The sequence below is a fragment of the Sminthopsis crassicaudata genome, chromosome 1, assembly GCF_048593235.1.
Source record: "Sminthopsis crassicaudata isolate SCR6 chromosome 1, ASM4859323v1, whole genome shotgun sequence".
In the NCBI taxonomy this organism is placed as follows: Eukaryota; Metazoa; Chordata; class Mammalia; order Dasyuromorphia; family Dasyuridae; genus Sminthopsis; species Sminthopsis crassicaudata.
This window is the reverse complement of record NC_133617.1, coordinates 561900952-561922852: the sequence shown is the minus strand read 5'-3', so window position 1 is coordinate 561922852 and position 21901 is coordinate 561900952. Positions and strand designations below refer to the sequence as shown.

Below are 21901 nucleotides of genomic sequence, written 5' to 3'. Positions count from 1 at the left end.
TTAGAATTTCAAGTTTAGTGTTTGGAGATTTTTAATTTATTCCTTTTCTAGCATTTTTAGTTGCAAGCCCAATTAACTGACTTTCTCTTTCTCTATTTTATGCAAGTAGGCCTCTAAGAGATATAAAATTTACCTTTATTACCGTTTTGGGTGCATCTCACACATTTTGGTATGACATCTCATTATTATCGTTTTCTTGGGTGAAGTTATTAATTATGTCTATGGTTTGCTATTTCACCCATTCATTCTTTAGTATGAAATTATTTAGTTTCCAATTATTTTTTGGTTTATGTCCTAATATATGGTCACTTTTTGTACAGGTTCCATAAACTACTGAGAAGAAAATGTACTCCTTTCTGTCTCCATTCAGTTTTCTCCAAAGATCTATCACACCTAACTTTTCTAGTATTCTATTTACCTCTTTAACTTCTTTCTTATTTATTCTATGGTTTGATTTATCTAATTCTTTTTTTTTTTATAAGTTTTTTTTGACAGTATATATGCATGAGTAATTTTTTTTTTTATAACATTATCCCTTGTATTCATTTTTCCAAATTATCCCCTCCCTCCCTCTATTCCCTCCCCTAGATGACAGGTAATCCCATACATTTTGCATGTGTTACAATATAACCTAGATACAATATATGTGTGTAAATCCCATTTTCTTGTTGCACATTAAGTATTAGATCCCGAAGGTGTAAGTAACCTGGGTAGATAGACAGTAGTACTAGCAATTTACATTCACTTCCCAGTGTTCCTTCTCTGGGTGTAGTTGTTTCTGTCCATCATTGATCAGCTGGAAGTGAGTTGGATCTTCTTTATGTTGAAGATATCCACTTCCATCAGAATACATCTTCATATAACATTGAAATGTACAGCGATCTTCTGGTTCTGTTCATTTCACTCAGCATCAGTTCATGTAAGTCTCTCCAAGCCTCTCTGTATTCCTCCTGCTGGTCATTTCTTACAGAGCAATAATATTCCATAACCTTTATATACCATAATTTACCCAACCATTCTCCAATTGATGGACATCCATTCATCTTCCAGTTTCTAGCCACTATGAAAAGAGCTGCCACAAACATTTTGGTACATACAGGTCCCTTTCCCCTCTTTAGTATTTCTTTGGGATATAAGCCCAATAGCAGCAATGCTGGATCAAAGGGTATGCACAGTTTGATAATTTTTGGGGCATAGTTCCAAATTGCTCTCCAGAATGGTTGGATTCTTTCAACTTCACCAACAATGTATTAGTGTCCCAGTTTTCCCACATCTCCTCCAATATTCATCATTATTTGTTCCTGTCATCTTAGCCAATCTGACAGGTGTGTAGTGGTATCTCAGAGTTGCCTTAATTTGCATTTCTCTGATCAGTAATGATTTGGAACACTCTTTCATATGAGTGGATATAATTTCAGTTTCATCATCTGAGAATTGCCTGTTCATATCCTTTGACCATTTATCAATTGGAGAATGGTTTAATTTCTTATAAATTAGGGTCAGTTCTCTATATATTTTGGAAATGAGACCTTTATCAGAACCTTTAATTGTAAAAATATTTTCCCAATTTGTTACTTCCCTTCTAATCTTGTTTGCATTAGTATTGTTTATACAGAAACTTTTTAGTTTGATGTAATCAAAATCTTATATTTTGTGATCAATAATGATCTCTAGTTCTCCTCTGATGATTTATCTAATTCTGAGAGTTCAAGGTTGAGATCTCCCATAGTTTTTCTGTCTATTTCTTCTTGCAACTCTCTTAATTTCTCTTTTAAGAATTTAGATGCTGCACTACTTGGTGCATATATGCTTAATATTGATATTGATTCATTATCTATGCTACCCTTTAGCAAGATATAGTGCCCTTCCTTATCTCTTTTAATTAGATCAATTTTTGCTTTTGCTTGATCTGAGATGAGGATGGCTACCCCTGCTTTTTTGGCTTTACCTGAAACATAGAAGATTCTGCTCCACTCTTTTACCTTTATTCTGAATGTATCACCCTGTTTCAGGTGTGTTTCTTGTAAACAACATATAGTAGGATTCTGGCTTTTAATCCAGTCTGCTAACTGCTTTTTCTTTATGGGGGAGTTTACCCTATTCACATTTATGGTTAAAATGACTAATTCTGTATTACTTGCCATCTTGTTAATCCCTGCTTATGCTTTTTTTCCTTTCCTTCCCCCTTATCCCCCTCCCCAGTATTAAACTTGTGGGCACCACTTGCTTTTCACAGCCCTCCCTTTTTAGTATCCTTTCCCCACTTTATAATTCCTCCCCCTAATTTACCCCTTTTCCTCACAATTTCTGTATTCCCTTCTGCTTAAGCTTACTCCTTCCCTTTTCACTTTTCCTCTCCCACTTTTCAATGAGGTAGGAGAAGTTTCTCTGTAAATCAAATATGTCTAATATTTTTCTCTTTAAGGCAATTCTGATGAGAATATGATACACACTATGTTCATCCCCCTCCATTCTTTCTCTCAGATATAATAGGTTACCTTTGCCTCTTCATGAGATGTAGTACCACCACTTTACCCTTTTTTCTGGTATAATTTTCTTTCCACCTGTAGTTTCTGGAACAATGTATACATGTGTTCTTTATATATCTTTATAGCAGAAATATAGTTCCCAAGATTTCTTTTTACCTTTTTATGTTTCTCGAGTCCTATATTTGGAGATCAAACTTTTTGTTTAGTTCTGATTTTTTCATCAAGAATAGATGGAATTCATTTGTTTTGTTAAATGTCCATCTTCCTCCCTTGAAAAAGATGCTCATTTTTGCTGGGTAAGTTATTCTTGGCTGCATACCAAGTTCTTTAGCTTTTCGGAATATCATATTCCAGGCTCTTTGATCCTTTTAATATGGACGCTGCTAGATCCTGGGTAATCCTTATTGTGGCTCCTCTATATTTGAACTGATTTTTTCTAGCAGCTTCCAATACATTTTCCTTGGTCTGATGGTTCTTGAACTTGACCACTATATTTCTTGGCGTTTTGATTTTTGGGTCCCTTTCAGTAGGTGATCGATGAATTCTTTCAATGTCTATTTTATCCTCTGTTTTTAAAACATGTGGGCAGTTCTCTTTGATAATTTCCTGGAAAATAGTGTCCAGGCTCTTTTTTCATCATATTTTTCAGGGCGTCCAATAATTCTCAGATTGTCTCTCCTGGATCTATTTTCCAGGTCTGTTGTCTTCCCAAGAAGGTACTTGACATTCTTTTCCAGTGTTTCATTTTTCTGGTTTTGCTTGACTGATTCTTGGTTTCCCCTTGAGTCATTCACTTTTATTTGTTCAATTCTGATTTTCAATGATGTGTTTTCTTCACTTACTTTTTAAAATATCTTTTTCTAATTGTCCAAGTGAGTTTTTAAGTGAGCTGTTTTGTTCTATGGATTTTTTTTCCATTTCACCAATTTTATTTTTCAGAGAGCTGTTTTCTTTTTCCAACTCACTAATCCTGTTTTTCAAGGATTTGATTTCTTTATCCACTCTGTCTTCAAATCAGTGAGATGATTTCTCCAGACTCTCTTGCCGAGCTTCCCTTTTCTTTTCCCATTTCTCTTCTAGCTCTCTTATGAGAGCCTTTTTGATTTCCTCTATGAGAGTCTTGTTTGTTGAGAGCAGATCATATCCCCCTTTGTGGATTCCTTTGGAGACAATCTGTTTTTTGTCTCCTCAGGGTTTAAAGTCTGCTCTCTATCCATATTCCTGGCTCATTTTGTCAAAGAAGAATCAAAGAAAACAAATTAGCAAAGAAACAAATGGTCTGCTTTTTTTTTTGAGGGGGGGAGAAGGAATGGGTCTGGATGGTGTTACCGAGCTTCCTGTACAGACTGCAGGGGGCTGCAGAGAGGTACTAGCAGGACAGCAATGGCTGCATCTATTCTTTGAAACTCTGAGAGTTGGCTGAGACACTGTGGGTGGGTGTGAACAGGTCCTGTAAGATGCCAGCTTTTTGGGATTAAAGCCTTCACCCCCTGTATTCTCTTCATTAGCTTTTTATATTTTCTTTTGTACTCAGTTCTTTTCCTGATTTTTCTTCTCTGTTTCCTACTTGATTTTCAGCATCATTTTTGAGCTCTTCTGTGACCTGAGCCCAACACTTATTTTTCTTGGAGGTTTTGGACGTAGGAACTTTGATTTTGTCATCATTTTCTGAGTATGTGTTTTGATCTTTCTTATCATTATAACAACGTTCAAGGGTCAGAAACTTTTTCTGAAGCTGGACTCCCACACTGGTGTCACAGACCTTTTCTGCTGAGCTTCTAAGTTGCCTTTGCCTGGAAAATGTTCTACACCATATTTTTGAGTGTTCTGATCCTCTAAAATTTGTTTAGTCAGTATTTAAGGAATTTGGAGCAGTTTGGGGGAGAAGTTAGGCAAGTTCTTGCCTTTACTCTTCCATCTTGGCGCTGCCTATTATCCTGTCATATGTAGTCCTTTTAAACATATTTCCATATTTCTTATGTTGTACAAGAAAAATTGGACCAAAAGGGGAAAAAAGTACCAGAAAGAAAACAAACAAAAAAAGGTGAAAATATGAAGCTTCAGTCCACATTCAGTCTCCATGGTTCTTTCTCTGGATATGGATGGCATTTCCCTTCCCAAAGGACACTTTTTTTTTTTTTTAAATGATCATTTCTAAGGGGCAGCTAGGTGGCGCAGTGGATAGAGCACCAGCCTTGAATTCAGGAGGACTTGAGTTCAAATTTGGTCTCAGACACTTAACACTTCCTAGCTGTGTGACCCTGGGCAAGTCACTTAACCCCAGCCTCAAAAAAAAATAAATAAATAAAAATTGATGATTTCTAGCTTTTCTCAGGATTCCAATCCAAGTTTAGGGCTTATAGCTTCTAGATTCTCCTTTTATTTTTGAAGTCCAGATCATTTTCTCCTTTCCAATATTATGATGTGTCTCCTGTTTTTCTTAGTTTAGAAATTTCATCAGTCATATCTGAGTTCTTTCTGAGCCAAATGACTTGAATTCATCAAAGGCATTGTGGGAACTCTCTTACTCCTTACTAATTTTGTGTTTCAGTTCCTTGTTATTTTATTCTGTAATTTCCACTGTCAAGGTCATTGATCTTGGCAGAGAAAAAAAGCAAAATAACTGTTGAGCCAACTCTGTCTTTTTAGTCTCATCTTCCCCAAACAAAATCTGTATCTTTTCCCCCTTCTACTAAAGCTGTTTCAAATACCTTTTTCTTTTTGTCATCTTCCCTTGGCAGTCTTAGCTCTTTTTGAGCTTTGTCATTTCAGTCACTATCCAATCATTTTATATTCATCCTCTGTTATGTGTCCTTGCTTCCTTTTTTTTTTTTTTTTTTGTTTGTTTAAATTTAAGCTGGTTGATGAGTTCCCTATGATCTCCCCTAGTGATCTTAAGAAATACCACTCATTTCATTCTCATTTTTTGGTATTGTTTCTCTTTGTGTTTTGAATATCTCCTATCTTCCTGGGATGAGCTCTTCTTCCCTTGGGACATTTTAATCCATGGAATCCTACTTCTTTCTTCTGGAGCTTTTGAACTTATTTCTCCCACATCAAGTGCATGTCAGATTGTACCTAGATTTCCTTTCCCTCATAAACTCTTGGAGGGAATAGCCACTTTTTCCTAAGGTTCCTATCATTCCCACCCCAACACCGAGTTCATTCTGGTTTGTGAGAATAGATTCAATATAGAATTTCTCTTTTGTTTTTTCCATATTATGAAGGATGAACTTCTCACTAAGTTATTGGATATTATACTTTTGGCAGAAAGATAAGATTCAGTAAAGGTCTGAATAATTAAAGTCTCCTAATACTAGTATACCAATCCTTTGTGTCAGGCTTGAGAATCTAGTTGCCAAGTTCCTCATCTATTTCAGCTTTCTTTTCTGGTGATCTGTAGTATATTGTTAGTCATTCGTGACCAACTCTCCCCATTTGAGGTTTTCTTGGCAAAGATATGGGAGTAATTTGCCATTTCCTTTTCTAGCTCATTATACAGATAAAGGAAACTAAGTCAAACAGTTAAGTAATTTGCCCATGATGACACAAGTAGTAAGTGTCTAAGCCCAGATTTGAATTCATGTTTTCCAGACTCTACCCAGTCTTAACTGATGTGCCATCTGGCTGCCCAAACTGTAGCATACTTGAGTGAAAAAAATTATTTTTCTTTCCTTGGCCTTAAATGAAATCATTTCTATCATGTTTCCTCCATCTGGTTCCTGGATTTCATCATATAAGCATATGTTCTTAAAATGCAATGCTACCCCCTCCATCTTTATCTTATATTTTTCTTTTACAATTAAAATTTTTAAAAATATATCCATTCAAAGTTCATGGTTTCTGTCATAAGCTTTAATCTATGAAATCTCATTGATACTTCTAAGGTCATATTTACCTCCTTGCATCTAGATCTCTAGTTCTTTTGTTCATTTGTGCTTAGGCCATGGGTTTTACTATTGCTTCTTTTTTGGATTTTGTTCAAGAACTTTTAGATGTTTCAATAGATATTCTGCTTCTTTTTGTAGATATTTTTATGATTTCAGATACTGTCTTCTTTCCTTGTGCTTTTTTTTAGATAAAAGTCTTTTTGATTAAATTCTTTATTTTTCATCAATGACTCCATTTGGTTTTGATTCCATAGAGCATCATTCTTCCTCCAGGATAAGCTGATCACCTGAAATCTCTTCATGATGTAGGTTGACTCAGTTTTTGATGCTTACACTTTCTCAGCTCCCTCAGTTGTCTCTTCCCTCTGATTAGAAGACTGGAGCATAGAACAATAAATTCGTTGAAGAGTAATTTACATCAGCAACTCTGCTTGGTTTTGACGCCACATACATGCTCCTCTGCTGGGTGCTACCTAGCAAACCTTCCTTTTTTTTTATTTGCCTTGCATCATTAAATTATATTCTCTTCAAGGGCAGAGACTTTCTTATTTATATTTCCCGGAAATTAACAAGAGTGCCTGGCAAACAGTAGATACCTAATAAATGTTTATTTAATTCAGTTGAATTTGCTAGGATACCTAAAACATTCTTATAATCTTTGATAGTATACTCTCTAGTCAGGAATCTATTATCTCAGAATTTTAAGTTGTGGTCTGAAACTCCAAATTCTAGTGTCAGTTACCACTTTATTAGCCAGTTGTTAACTTTCTAAATTAGTTTTGCTCTTTTGTATCCCTTTACTTCAATGAGCAACAGTAAAAGAAAACCTATCTTGTGTTCCCGTGGTCTTCAGTTTTTGGATTTTCTTTTTTCCCCTTCCAATAACAGATTTTTGTTGGCAGACTTTTAAGGTTCTTCCTGGCAGTGTCATTTATGCCAGTGTGAATCACCAGTAGTTGGAAGTTGTCATCCATTTTGATAAATCTGATAATTCTTTGTAATTGCTTGGATACATGCCCTGGAAAGGCACCAACCTCACTCTTGTTGTTAGGTTCACAAATAGTTGCTTCAGTGTCCATGAATTAGGAATCAACAATCACTGTTGTTGTTCTCTTCCTTCCCTGGCTCTTACTAGCTATTTTACCTGACAACTCCTTTGGTTCTGCTAAATCTTTATTTGAAGGGCAAGTAGCTTCTTCTCAGGTCATCAGCTCCTTCTTCAAAAGAGACCCAAAACTTTTTTTAAACTCTTAATTTTTTTTTACAGCTGTTTAATTCCTATTCTTTTCTCTTTAGAGAGTATTGACACTACAGTATTCTGACAGCCAATTGTCACCTCTTAATCATTTGACAATTCCATTCAACTTCCTTTTTTTAGATTCATCAACTTCATAGCCATATTTCCTTCCCTTTTAGCCTCATGTTTACCTCCAGCTCTTTCACCAATATGTACTACACATCAGTACACTTTATCAGTCTTGCTTTACTTTTCAGTTAACTTCTTTTATCTGATCTTGTCAACTGCCTTCTCCTTTTTCTTGAGTTTTCTTTTTCAGGTTCAAATGCCTAATTCTACTTGATTCTCCTTCATCTTGTCAAATTTTAGATCACAGATATAGTGTAGGAAAGAAGTCGAGAGAACCTAGTTTTTCTCCATTTATAGATATAATAATGGAGATCCGGTTCTTCTTTTTAACCCAGAAATAGAACCAAGAGTAGTATCTGGACTTGAAAGTGCTCGATTGTTCTTTAAACTTTCCTGAGTTTCTCTCAAATCTCATCAAATTTATCCCTATATTCAATTTATGACCTATTTTACCAATTCAGTCTTCTCCACATTGTCTCCATGATTTTCTTTCTTGATTTTATCTTTTAAAAACAAAACACTTTTGTTATTTTGAAATTAACATCATAAAAAAGCATTTCCACATATATAGCAAAACAAAAAAAATGTATAAAATATGAACTTAAATTTTGTACTGCTTTTTAAAAAAATTATATGACAAATTCTACATGTTATTGTCAAAATGATCCTGCTTGTTTGTGTCTTCTTCTGAACTTTTTCTTTTCTATGGCTTTTACTTTTAAAAACATTTCAGTGATCCTCTTGTTTTTTTGGCATCACTCTTGCTAATTGCTCACCTTATTCCCATCAACAGTCTGTCAACTTTAAAAAAAGTAAAAAATCATGCTTCTAGCACATACCTATATTCAGGCAAAACTAATCCACACAGAACCATGTCAAGGAATATATACATATATATGTAAAGAATGTGTGTACATACATATATATATATATATATATATATATATATATATATATATATATAATATCTCATGTTGAAAGAGATGTGGGAAAACTGGGATACTAATGCATACTAATGCATTGATGGTTGAGTTGTGAAATGACCCAACCATTCTGGAAAGTAATTTGGAACTATGCCAAAAGGACTATAAAACTGTGTATATTCTTTGACCCAGCAGTACCATTACTAGGTCTGTATCCCAAGGAAATTGTAAAGGAGGGAAAAGGGCCCACATATGCAAAAATATTTGTAGCAGCTCTTTTTGTGGTAATAAAAAATTGGAAAATGAATAGATACTCATCAATTGGGGAATGGCTAAACAAGTTGTGGTATATGAAGATAATGGAATATTATTGTTCTATAAAAAGTGTTGAACAAGCATTTTACAAAAATATAAAAAGATTTACATGAACTGACCCTGAATGAAACAAGCAGAACCTGGAATACATTGTACATAATTAACAGAGAATATGATGATGAATTGTCAGAGACTTGGTACTTCTCAGTAGTTCAGTGATCCAAGGCAATACCAATAAACATGCATCTACATCCAGAAAAAGAACCATGAAGATTGAATGTAAATCAGCAATGCTATGTTTACTTCTTTTTTCTGTTTTTTTTTTTCTTTTCTTCCATGATTTTTCCCTTTTGTTCTGATTTTTTTCCTCCCAACATGATTCATAAAGCAATGTGTATTAAAAATTTAAAAAAAAAATTTAAGAGTATATTATCTCTTTGTCTTGAATCTCTCATCAGGAAGTATGGATAACCGGCTTTATCATAGCCATAGCTGGTCATTAAATTGATCAGTTCTTGTATATTTCAAATTTATATTTCTTTATAGTGTGTTGTCCTTGTATAAACTATTCTCCCAGGTCTATGTACTTCATTGCATCATAGTAAATACTATTCAGGATTCTTGGAAATTGTCTTTCAGTGATTTCTTACTGCACACTAATATCTGTCACATTTACATGCCATAGTTTCTTTGGTCATTCCACAGCTAATGAGCATTTCTGTCTCTTAGATAATCTTAGATAGATTTTCTTATTCCCCTTTTAATTTGTTGCCTCCTTCAAGATTAGGAGGTTTTCTTTGTTGTTGTTGTTGTTGTTGTTGTTTTTACAATTTCCTCCTCAGAGGGGCAACTAGGTAGTACAGTGGATGGAATGAAGGCTCTGGGGTCATGGAAAACTGGAGTTCAAATCTGGCCTCATACACCTACCAGCTATGTGACTCTGGGCAAGTCACTTAACCTTGTTTGTCTAGATTTTCATTTGTAAAGAAGGAAATATCAAATCACTGTAGTATCTTTGTCAAGAAAACCCCAAATGGGATCACAAAGATTTAGACATAACTGAACAACAACATTAATATTATCCTCCATCTTAACCTTCTTCCCAAATTTTTTTGTTTTTCCCTTTTGAGCTTAATATATTTTTCTTTGAATATGTATGTGAGTTTAACTCTTCTTTATATGTTTCAGATAAAGAGTAACCCATTCTTTCCTCCATTTTTTTTGTATACATTTCTCATGCATTCCAGTTATGAAAAAGAGCAAATCCCATCCCTTTCTTCCTTCTTTCCATACCAGTGTATTTCTTTTACCCTCTTTTCTCTTTCCTCTCTCAAATCTTAAGAAGGGATATATATATATATATATATATATATATATATATATATATATATACATACTCACAGGACCTTTGTTTTTCTTATTTGTCTCAATACTCTTTTAAAATGTAAATACTCTGAATGTATTCTTCCTCCATTAGACTATTAAGATAAACATCATTTGGCCCTTTCCAATTGCTCAAATAAATTTGTTTTTCAAAATTTCTTAAGTCTTTTGTGTTTGTCTTTTAGAATTTCTATTCAGCTTGGTTTGAATGACCTCTATTCCATAAAGAAATCATTTTTCCCCCTGTAGGATTCTATTCAGCCAGCAGGGTAATTTACTGTTGATTGCAAGTCTATATTTTTTATTTTTTCTATGTCATTCCAAAATCTTTTCTTGTTTTTAGTAGAACCTGAAGCAAGTAGGTGGCACAGTAGACTGAAGGCCCGGCCTGGAGTCAGGAAGATGAGCTCAAATATAGCTTAAGACACTAATTAGCCATGTATCCGTATACAAGACACTTAACTTTTTTTTGCCTCATTTTCCTCAAACATATAATGAAAGTAGTTATAGAACTACTTTGTAGTAATCAAACCCCTACCTGGGGTTTTTGTAAAGATCAAATGTGATAATTTGTGAAGCACTTAGCATAGTACCTGGCAGAGAGTTATACATATATTCCTTTCTCTTTTCCTTCCCTAGAAATTGCCAGGTTGTATGTGATCCTGTCTGTGATTCCTTGATATTTTAATTGCTAGTGCTTTATTTAATATTTTTTCTTTGAAACTGGCGTTTTGGATTTTTGCTATGACATTCCTGAGACTTTTTGGGGTTTCTCTCAGGATGCAATTAGAAAATTCTTAATTACCATCCCATGAACTCATTAATTTCTTTTTTTTTCTTTTTTTTTTTTTATTATATATATATATATATATATATTTTATAATATTATCCCTTGTATTCATTTTTCCAAATTACCCCCCCTCCCTCTATTCCCTCCCCCCGACGACAGGCAATACCATACATTTTACATGTGTTACAATATAGTCTAGGTACAATACATGTGTGCGAATATCATTTTCTTGTTGCACAATAAACATTAGAATCCGAAGGTACATGCAACCTGGGCAGACAGATATTAGTGCTAACAATTTTCATTCCCCTCCCAGTGTTTCTTCCGGTGTAGCTACCTCTGTCCATCATTGATCAACTGGAAGTGAGTTGGATCTTCTTTATGTTGAAGATTTCCACTTCCATCAGAATACATCCTCATACAGTATTGTTGTTGAAGTGTACAGTGATCTTCTCGTTCTGCTCATTTCACTCAGCATCAGTTGATTTAAGTCTCTCCAGGCCTCTCTATATTCCTCCTGCTGGTCATTTCTTACCGAGCAATAATATTCCATAACCTTCATATACCACAATTTACCCAACCATTCTCCAACTGATGGACATCCATTCATCTTCCAGTTTCTAGCTACAACAAAAAGAGCTGCCACAAACATTTTGGCACATATATGTCTCTTTCCGCTCTTTAGTATTTCTTTGGGATATAATCCCAGTAGTAGCACTGCTGGGTCAAAGGGTATGCACAGTTTGATAACTTTTTGGGCATAATTCCAGATTGCTCTCCAGAATGGCTGGATTCTTTCGCAACTCCACCAGCAATGTATTAGTGTCCCAATTTCCCCACATCCCCTCCAACATTTGTCATTATTTGTTCCTGTCATCTTAGCCAGTCTGACAGGTGTGTAGTGGTATCATTAATTTCTTTTTGAATTGAATTGATTTCTACTTTTTAGTCCATTATTTGGGTAAAGTTTACCACTTTCTCTTCTAAGCTATTTAATCTCCTGATTCTTTCTTCCAGAGTTTTATTCCATTTTATTGTTTTATTACTTCTAGTTATTCTTATGGCAAATCCCTTTTTTACTTTGATTCTCTATTTTTGTTTGTTTGTTTGTTTGAAAAATAACTATTTCCTTCTGTGGGCAGAAAGTGGATGGATCTTTAGATCTGCAGTGATTTTTCTTTTAATCCTGATCAGTGTTTCCTCTAGTTTGGGGTTTTATGCTAGAGTCACATCTGATCTCTGCTGCTTTTTTGGATGGTTTGGTAAGTCTTACCATGAATAACTTATGCTTCTGTACTGCCAGCCATTTCTCAGGATTCAGTTCCCCCAAGAACGCTGAGATTATGATTGCTTGGTTCTTCTTGGTATTCTACAGAATCTCAGGATAGAATTCTAGAGACCTGGGATGATCTATTCTTTGTCACACTTGCACTGGTTGTTTAGGCCAACAGAAATTGCTGCTTCTACTTCGGTCTTTCACATTCCTTTCTGTGAGTTTACCACATGGAGCCTTCCTCTCTTGCTATTTCTGGTCATAGAACCTTGTAGTCTGTAAATGTCATCTTTCTTCTATACAGGGGTTCTCAAACTATGGCCCGTTGGCCAGATGCTGCCGCTGAGAGCATTTATGAGCCCGCCGGGTTATAGCAAATGTGCTGAGGGACAGAGACAGAGTGTGAGGTTTTGTTTTTATTGTAGTCCAGTATCCAACAGTCTGAGGGACAGTGAACTGGCCCCCTATTTAAAAAGTTTGAGGACCACTGCCCTAGACCATCTTCCACAGAAGTGAGAAATAGTCTCAAAAAGTCGGAATGTATATGAAGTTTGGTGAACTACAGACTAATTAGTCTGGAAAAGAGGAAATGAAGGACGTATTTGTCTCCCTCTCAATTTTTTAAACATTTTGTTTCTGAGACAGGCAGAAACACATCTATATGATCCTTGAACTTGCCTCATCTAAATAGAAGGAAGACCATCTCTCCCTTCTTCTTTTTTCTCTGTATTCTGTATTCCTTCTTTTCCTCTTCTTTCCCCTTTCTTTCCATCCTGTTTTCCTTTTTCAAGTCTCTCCTGCCTTGTTTGTCTTCATGTTTCTCAGTAACTACTTGAGATTTGTTGTTACTCTAACTGTGGACATTGAATGCCAGCCTTATGATTAATTATAAATTAAATTTACATTTATCGTTTTAAAATGGATCCTTATGGATATGAACAATTCTTCAAGTACATTGGTGATCATTCCTTATGAAAAATAATTGAAGGATCTCTCTCTTAGGTAATTATCACATGAACATTAATGAAACTTTTTATTCTAGGACTTTATAAAAAATTCAGAAAAAGAACATTCTAGTTATATGACTTTTTTTTTTTAAGTTAGTATATCTAGGGAAAACTGTGAATTTTTATTTTTTTGATAGGATTTGCTATGTCATTTATTTAAATAATAGTTTTTTCTTTTCTTTTAATTAATTCATTTTATAAAGCTTTTTATTTTCAAAAACATGTGCATAGCTTCCAGTTGATCAATGATGGACAGAAATAACTACACCCAGAGAAGGAACACTGGGAAGTGAATGTAAATTGTTAGCACTACTGTCTATCTACCCAGGTTACTTATACCTTCGAAATCTAAGACTTAATGTGCAACAAGAAAATGGTATTTACACACATATATTGTATCTAGGTTATACTGTAACACATGTAAAATGTATGGGATTGCCTGTCATCGGGGGGAGGGAGTGGAGGGAGGAGGGGGATAATTTGGAAAAATGAATACAAGGGATAATATTATAAAAAAATTACTCATGCATATATACTGTGGGAAAAAATTCTAAATAAAAAAACAACAACAACAACAACAAAAACAACAACATGTGCATAGATAGTTTTCAACATTCACCCTTGCAAAACCTTGTTTTCCAAATTTTTTTTTTACTCCTTCCCTTCCTCCTATCCCCTCTCTTAGATAGCAAGTAATCCAATATATGTTAAACATGTGTGATTATTCTACACATAGTAACACAATTATCATGCTGCACAAGAAAAATCAGATCGAGAAAGAAAACAAAATGCAAGCAAACAACAACAAAGTAAAAATACTATGTTGTTTAGTTTTTCATTTTCAAAATACATACAAAGATAATTTTCAACATTTACCCCTGCAAAGCCTTGTATTCCAATTTTTTTTTTCTCCATCCCTTCTCCCTTCCCCTCCCTAGATGCCAAGTAATCCAATATATGTTAAGCATGTACATTTTTTCTATACATATTTTCACAATTATTCTGCATAAGAAAAATCAGGTCAAAAAGAAAAAAAATGAGAAAGAAAACAAAACAAGCAAACGACAACAAAAAGTGAAAAAACTATGTTGTGATCCACATTCAGTTTCAGCAGTCCTCTTTCTGGATGCAGATGGCTCTATCCATCACAAGGATATTGGATTTGGCCTGATTCACCCCATTATTGACAAGAGCCAAATTCATCAGAAATAATCATCACATAATTTTGTTTTTGCTTATGGACAACGTTCTCTTGGTTCTACTCACTTCACTTAGCATCAGTTCATGTAAGATTCTCCAGGCCTTTCTGAAATGTGAATTACTTTTGAAATACAACATCTTTTAGGGTTTTCTAACCTGCAGGTTGAAACTTGAATGATTACAGTATAACTATTTCTATACATTATTGCTGGAATTTTGTTTATACAAGTTGGTTAAATTATTTTTGGGGGTGTATCCATGAAGCTTATTTGAGATCTATGGGCTTTAAGTCTCTCCATTGTCAGGAATTCTATCTTATCCAATTTATGTTCCTCACAGTGCCTAGCACTGTCAAGGTCTTGCTTGAAGTAGGCATTCAGTAAATACTTGAATGGATGTATGGACTATTACTTGCAAATGATTAAGTTTTTGTTGACATTCAGTTGACCATCTTTTATGGTTATTGACTGTGATGAGTACTTTTTTCTTCCAGCAATAATTAAAGGGTAGCTATTAGTGTCTTCATAAATACCTAAAAGCTTCTGTTGAACACCTAGTTTAGTCATAATGTATTGATCTTAGTTTTTTTTCTTTCATTGTAGTAGCTGAATCAATATCATCCTCATATTTTCAAACATACCATCATTAAAATGTGATGAAGACACAGAAATCTCCCATTACATTAATATTAAAAATGTATTTGCTTCTTTTTTTCTTCCATTAGAGAGCTTAGAAAAGCCAAGGAACAAAAGAGAAAGTAAGACATCTTAATGTTACATGTAATCATGGGAAACATAAGCCAGCATGTTTAATTTTTTTCCCCCCCTGAGGCTGGGGTTAAGTGACTTGCCCAGGGTCACACAGCTAGGAAGTGTTAAGTGTCTGAGACCAGATTTGAACTCGAGTCCTCCTGATTTCAGGGCTGGTGCTCTATCCACTGCGCCACCTAGCTGCCCCATGTTTAATTTTTTAAAACAATAGCTGCTTGAAATTCATTATCATGGCTTGATTTTTCATAAATGTTTGCATTACAAAACAAAACACAGCATTTTTGTGTTGATCTCATGTATTCGGGTATTTGTGAGTACAAAGTTAATACATAAGTAGAAATTAATTCTATGTTAAAATTGTTTTTACATGGAAAAGTAACATTTTAAATAATATTTTTTAAAAATGAAATTATAAGTAGGATGCTCTCAAAAACATGAAAAGACTTACATGAACTGATGCAAAGTAAAATGAGCAGAACCAGTAAAACATTGTACATAGTACTGACACTAGTGTACAATAATCTACTATGAATAACTTATTCTCAGCAATGTAATGATCCAAGACAGTTCTGTAGGACTTATGATAAAAGGTGCTGAGAAAGAACTTGTAGAACCTGAATGCAGATCACAGGTACTTTTTCTTTATTTATTTTATTTTTGTTTGGATTTTCTTTGTTTTCTTTCACAGAATAATTTACATGGAAATGTGTTTTGCACAACTATACATGCATAATCTGTTATTGCTTGCCTTCTCAATAGGGGGAAAATGAAGTGAGTAAAAATATCTGGAAATCAAATTTGGGAGTGAAGAATGTTAAAATTGCTTTTACATATAATTGGGGAAAAATAAAATATTAAATAAGATTTTTTAAAAAAAAGATTCTAAGAGAACTACAGAGATCCATGAGTGTGATCTTTGACCAAGAAGCTTAGATTTAAATACTGGGAATACCACATTTTCTTTGATATAATAAATTACATACATGTCACATGGGAATTCAGAGGAGAGAAAAAGTATTTCTGACTGAGGGTATCGAGCATCTCTTTAGGAAGCAGGACGATTAAGCTGAATATTAAAGGATGTGTATCAGTATTTTTGTTTGCTTTTTAAAAATGAGGCAGTTAGGAAGGAAATGTATTCTATGGGAAGGGATCAATATGAGCAAATCAATAGAAGGATGTTTGCCATTCAAGGCCTACCATTATGTAGTACTCTCTTATCTTTGCTGTCTAATCATTTTTTATTTTCTTCCATCCATTCTTTAATTCAACCAAAGTGACCTATTTGATGCATCCCTTGTTTTTTTTAACATCCCTAGTAGTTTACCACCTTCTATACCTCTGCTCTTGTTGTTTCTTAAGCCTGTAATATTCTTCCCTATTTTCATCTGCTTAATTCCTCCCCAAACCAATTAGCCTTTTTCTGTGCCTCTGTAATATTCATAAGTGGAAATACTGTGTAGAATAGTAATCTTATCTTTCTATTGTACTATAAATTCCATGAGAAATTTCATTTTCTCTAAACTTTGTATCTGTCACGATGCTTAGCATAGTGCTCTGTATACCATTCAATTCAAATGTATTAACCATGTTTCTAAATAATGAATTACTCAGGCAGCCAACTGGGATAATTGAAGAAAGAATTAGGATTAGAGGGATGATATAGCCTTGGAAGACACCTGGCTATACCTTTAAAGTTACAGGCCCCATGAATAAATAGTCAGAATTAACTCCCCTGTAATGTCAATTAGAAATCAAGCTGAGAAGTATTAGAATTCATCATGTCAGAGATTTAGAATGGCCTGTGATAGACTGAAATAAACATGTGGTCTAAAACCCAGCTTTTTAAACTGTGGTTCATGCCTGCAAACTGAATATAGAGGTTGAGAAATTATGATTTATTATCAGTAAATGTTTGATTTATCTACTATTTTATATACCTGTATACCCAGGGTCACATAAAAATTTCTTGGCTAAAAAGGGATCATGAATGGAAAAAGTTTAAGAAGCCCTGGTCTAGAAGGTAGGTAATAAAACTAGATAGTTGGAGCAAAGGGCTAGGTGAGGACTCAAGTTTGTTAAGTAGGTACAGGAATGCAAGCAAGAATGAGTCTCTATAGCAGCTGGACCAGTGAGTTTATATTTGAGGTGAGACTTGTAGGTAGTGTGAAAAGACCATGATCAGGATGAAGATATCAAAAAGGATAAGATAGACAATAGAGAGCAAAAAATTGGAATCGTTCCCAAAAGACAGCGTTTTGACTACTTAAACTTGCCTCCAATTGTCTTTTTTAATAGAGAGGCTGGGATCACTAGGATCTTCTAGGACAGCTTTTTCCCAGGATAAAATCTGCCCTTTTCTAAAGGGAATGAGAGAGAATAAAAATTTGTTAGAGGTTTTCCTTTCACCCACAAGCTCTATAAGTTGAGTAAGAAAGAAGTACTTTTTCTTTGGGATGGAGAGTGACTTCTGAGATTTGGTTTAACAATCCCCTAAAATCACAGGGTTCTTGCTCTTCAGTGAATCCCACAGAGCCAAAATTCCCACAACGGAACATTTGGTCTGGGATCTAATACCCACCATGACTACAATGAATGGGAAGAATAAAGAGACTGGAAACAAAACTAGTATTTGTCATTGTAGATGTGAGAGATTGTAATGGGGACCTGAACCAGAATGATATCCATGGATTTTGAAAAGAAGGAATAAATTCTATAGGTTTTGCAGAGATAACATTGACAAAATTCTGGAACTGATTGAATGTTGGATGTTTGGGGGGAAATTGAAGATGCTCAAGGTTTCTGAAGCAAGGGGATTCATGGAGTGTGGAAGATTCTGGATTCTTGAGGAGATTATTTGTCTCTCCAGGTGTTGGTATCCCTGGTTTTTTTTTGTTTTTGTTTTTTTGTTTGTTTGTTTGTTTGTTTGTTTGTTTTGCAACACATTTAAAATGTTTATCTTTGCTCTGATTTTCTGGATCAGTGAAAATTCCAAACAAATCCTTACTAGAGTTATTGTGTTGTTTCCATCCATCTAAAGAAAGGAGCGGTGATAATTTGATTAGAAGTTCTTTACTAAAAAAACTCAATTTATGACAAAAAGTTGGATGTGTTAATTAGATTTTAGAAACAGTGCCATGGAATCCTAAAGGGAAAGTTTTATGTTAAGTTTTGCTGATTAAAAATCTCAAATTAATAAGAATAAGAGCCATTCCTTAACTGCCAAATAGATATCAACAGGTAGTTTTGAAAGGTAGAAATTCAATCTATCACCAGCCATATGAGAAAAAAATTCCAAATGACTAGGCATTTGAGAAATGTAAATTTTAAAAGTTTTAGGGTTCTACCTCGTATCTATCAGATTGGAAAAGTTAATAAAGAAGGAAAATGACAAATGCTGAAGGAGATAACGTATTCATAGTAGACCTATGAATTAGAACAGCTATTTGAGAAAGTAATTTGGAACTTTGCCCCCTACTTATTATATTGGACTAACCTGATGTTAACACTACTGAGTCCATAACCAAAAGAGAGGAAAGAAAGTGAAAAACTTAGGTTAGTTACTCCTTGTAAGTAGGGGCATGGTTTTATTTATCTATGTATCTCTAGTTTCTAGCCTAGGACCTTAATCAATTAGGTACCTAGTAAGTGGGGATTGAATGAAAATAAAATAAAATAATAACATTTAAAATGGAAGAAGAAAGAAAGTGGGAAAGGACCCATAAGTACATATGCTAACTAAAAGAGATGCCTATCCAATGGAGGATAACAGAATAAATTATGGTATATAAATGTAAAATTATACTGTTGTGCTGTTAAAAAAAAAAAAATTTGTGAAAAGAACAGTATCAGGGAAACCTTAGGAAGACATATGTCACTTCACTGAAGTGAGCATAACCAATGGAACAATTTAGACAATAACAACACTGTGAAAACAAATAACACTGAAAGACTTAAGAATTTTGATCCAATGGAACTACAAATCATAACTGATGATTAAACATACTTCCCATCTCTGGACAGAAAGATGATCTACTGAGAATGCAGAATGAGACATATTTTTTAGATACATTCAATATGAGAAATTAATTTCCTTGACAATATGTATTTGTGGAAAGGCTTTTGTTTATTTTTCTTTTTAAACATTAGGGTAGGTAGAAGGAAGAGAAAACTCATTTTTGTTAATTGAAATAATTTGGAAACATGGAAGCATAAAGTAGGGGAGAAGATTACTGCATTTGGAAATCTAGATTTGTGAGTTCTGTTCCTGGCTCCAACATTAATCATTTCTTTGATCTTGAGCAGGTAATGTATATTTTCTGGATTTCAATTTTTCTGTGTGCAAAATAAGGGCATCTCTGAAGTTTCTTTGAATCTAAAATTTTTTTATTTTTAATGTCATTGTGGCAGAACTAGGAATAAAACCCATTGCTTCTTTATGGACTTAGAAATTTGCACTTAATGTACTTGAAAAAAAATCTACAAAATGAAAGGGATATTCAGTGCCTTTAATTAGAATAAATTTGAACTGAAGTCAGGCTTGTGAAATTGTTTTATTAAGTTTATTTATTATTTTATTTATTATTTATGCTAATGGATAATTTCTATCTTGTTTCTAGAAATTGAAAGATACAGTAAAAGATATCTGAAAAGCTACAAAGATGATGATTTAGAATGGATACCAGGTAAATATGTTTAGCTAAAACTTTTATTTTAAACATTTTTTGTCTCCTTTTACATAGAACCATCTCTGTTATCTTTAGACCCTAGAGGTAAGAGTATTCTTCTTAAACTCAAATTCTCTTTTTTAATTTAAATTAGGGCTTCAGTAATTCAGTTCAAGAAATTTTTATTAGGTGCTTAATGTATTATTGCTAAACACTAGAGGTGGATCATAGTCCCTTCCTTTTCATAACCTGATATGTGAATATTCTAGGAGCTGGCATAAAAGAGGATTTTTCCCATTTTGAAATAGGGAGGAACTAGAATACAGGGACAACCTATAACAACTAGTTAGTTATCAGCAAAAGACATTTCTTTTTGTAGGGACTGCCAATCTCAAAAGTATTGGTTCCATATTAATTGCACTTTCCTATCTCACATGCCCTTTTAACTGTACTGTAAAATGAATAATGGTTTGCCCCTTCTTCCGAGAAAATTTATTTATACCTTGAAAACTCTAGTTTTAAGATGTGTTATTTTACTTGGTTTTACCCCCCCACACATTTTATCTTTTTTTAGGCATATGTAATTTATCTTTAGTTGTTTGGATACCTTTTCTTACAAATTTTGTAATTTTGATTGTTGTATAATTAAGGTTTTTACTTTTGGTATAGAATCAGGGTTGAACAAAATTTTTAAAGATCATCTAACCTAAGGTTTCTTAAGCCTTTTTGTATGTCTTGTCCCTTTAGCAGTCTGATGAAGCAGATGAACCCTTTCTCAGAAAAATGTTTTTAAATATCTAAAAATAAAATATATAAGATTATGAAGGAAATATAGCTTTTCATCTTTAAAAAAAATTTTTTTTTTTTTGGTTGTTGTTTTTCTTCCACAAACCCCAGGTTAGGAACTCCTAATCCAATTTATCTCTCAGATTTTTACATACAGATGAGGAAACTGGGGCCAGAGTGATTAAATGAATTAATGGAAATGCCAGAGCCAAAACCCATGTCTCTGTTTTCTCAAGCTAGGTCTGTTTTCTCTGTACTGTCCATCTCATCTCATGTTTTAATCAGTATTTTCAATGTTTTCGTGCACCTGACCTTTCAAAAGGGGCTTAAGGGAGCTTTACCTCTTTTATGTTATAAATGTGCACATAGTTGGTCAGTCTGCACTTATTGTTGATGAGGACATAAGTTCCCATGGAAACAGTTTCAAATATCTCATTTTTTTCTACTTCATCTCTCACTGGTCCTAAACTATTATCTCTTCATACTTTAGCTTGACTTTCCGTGAAACATTTTTTCTGTTAAATTGTAGAAATCATTACCTAAGAAATGTCATATGAACTTGAGACTTAAATATTTTTTGCCACAAACTTAATGAGCTTTTTTGGTGATTTGACAGTGTTTTTGGATGTGTTGTTTTAATGATGCTTCATTTTCATGCTTGGTATGACTTGGTACACAGTCAAAGGAATATGGAAAAGAGCAATAGTGATAAAGGTGGCTGAAAGCAGAAGCTGCCTTTTTGACTGAAATAGTCTGTTTTTCTCTGAACTATCTGGATTTCTTGTTAGGGTACTGCAGCAAAACTGATCTTTGCCTGCTATAGACACAACAGTAATGTGGTTACTCTGAGATTTAATGTTTTTAATTCATTTATAGTACAATATAGTCTACAGTTATCTGAATGGAGCACTTGAACTTTCATTTTTGGAAATGAAATATTGGTCTGAACCCAAAGAGCCCAGCTTTTAGGATAAGAACTCACTATTTGACAGAAACTGTTGGGAAAATTGCAAACTAGTATGGCAGAAAGTATGCATTGACC

General features: G+C 34.0%; 1 protein-coding gene across 6 annotated transcripts in view; it reads left to right on the top strand.

The window, feature by feature from the left end:
* Positions 1-21901, top strand: part of POLR3G (RNA polymerase III subunit G) — a 78147-nt gene that overhangs the window by 28770 nt on the left and 27476 nt on the right. For all 6 annotated transcript variants that reach the window (XM_074282117.1, XM_074282115.1, XM_074282114.1 and 3 more), the window contains one exon: positions 20026-20091. In XM_074282117.1, coding sequence (XP_074138218.1) covers positions 20026-20091 — 66 coding nt within the window. The remainder of the gene's footprint in view (positions 1-20025; positions 20092-21901) is intronic.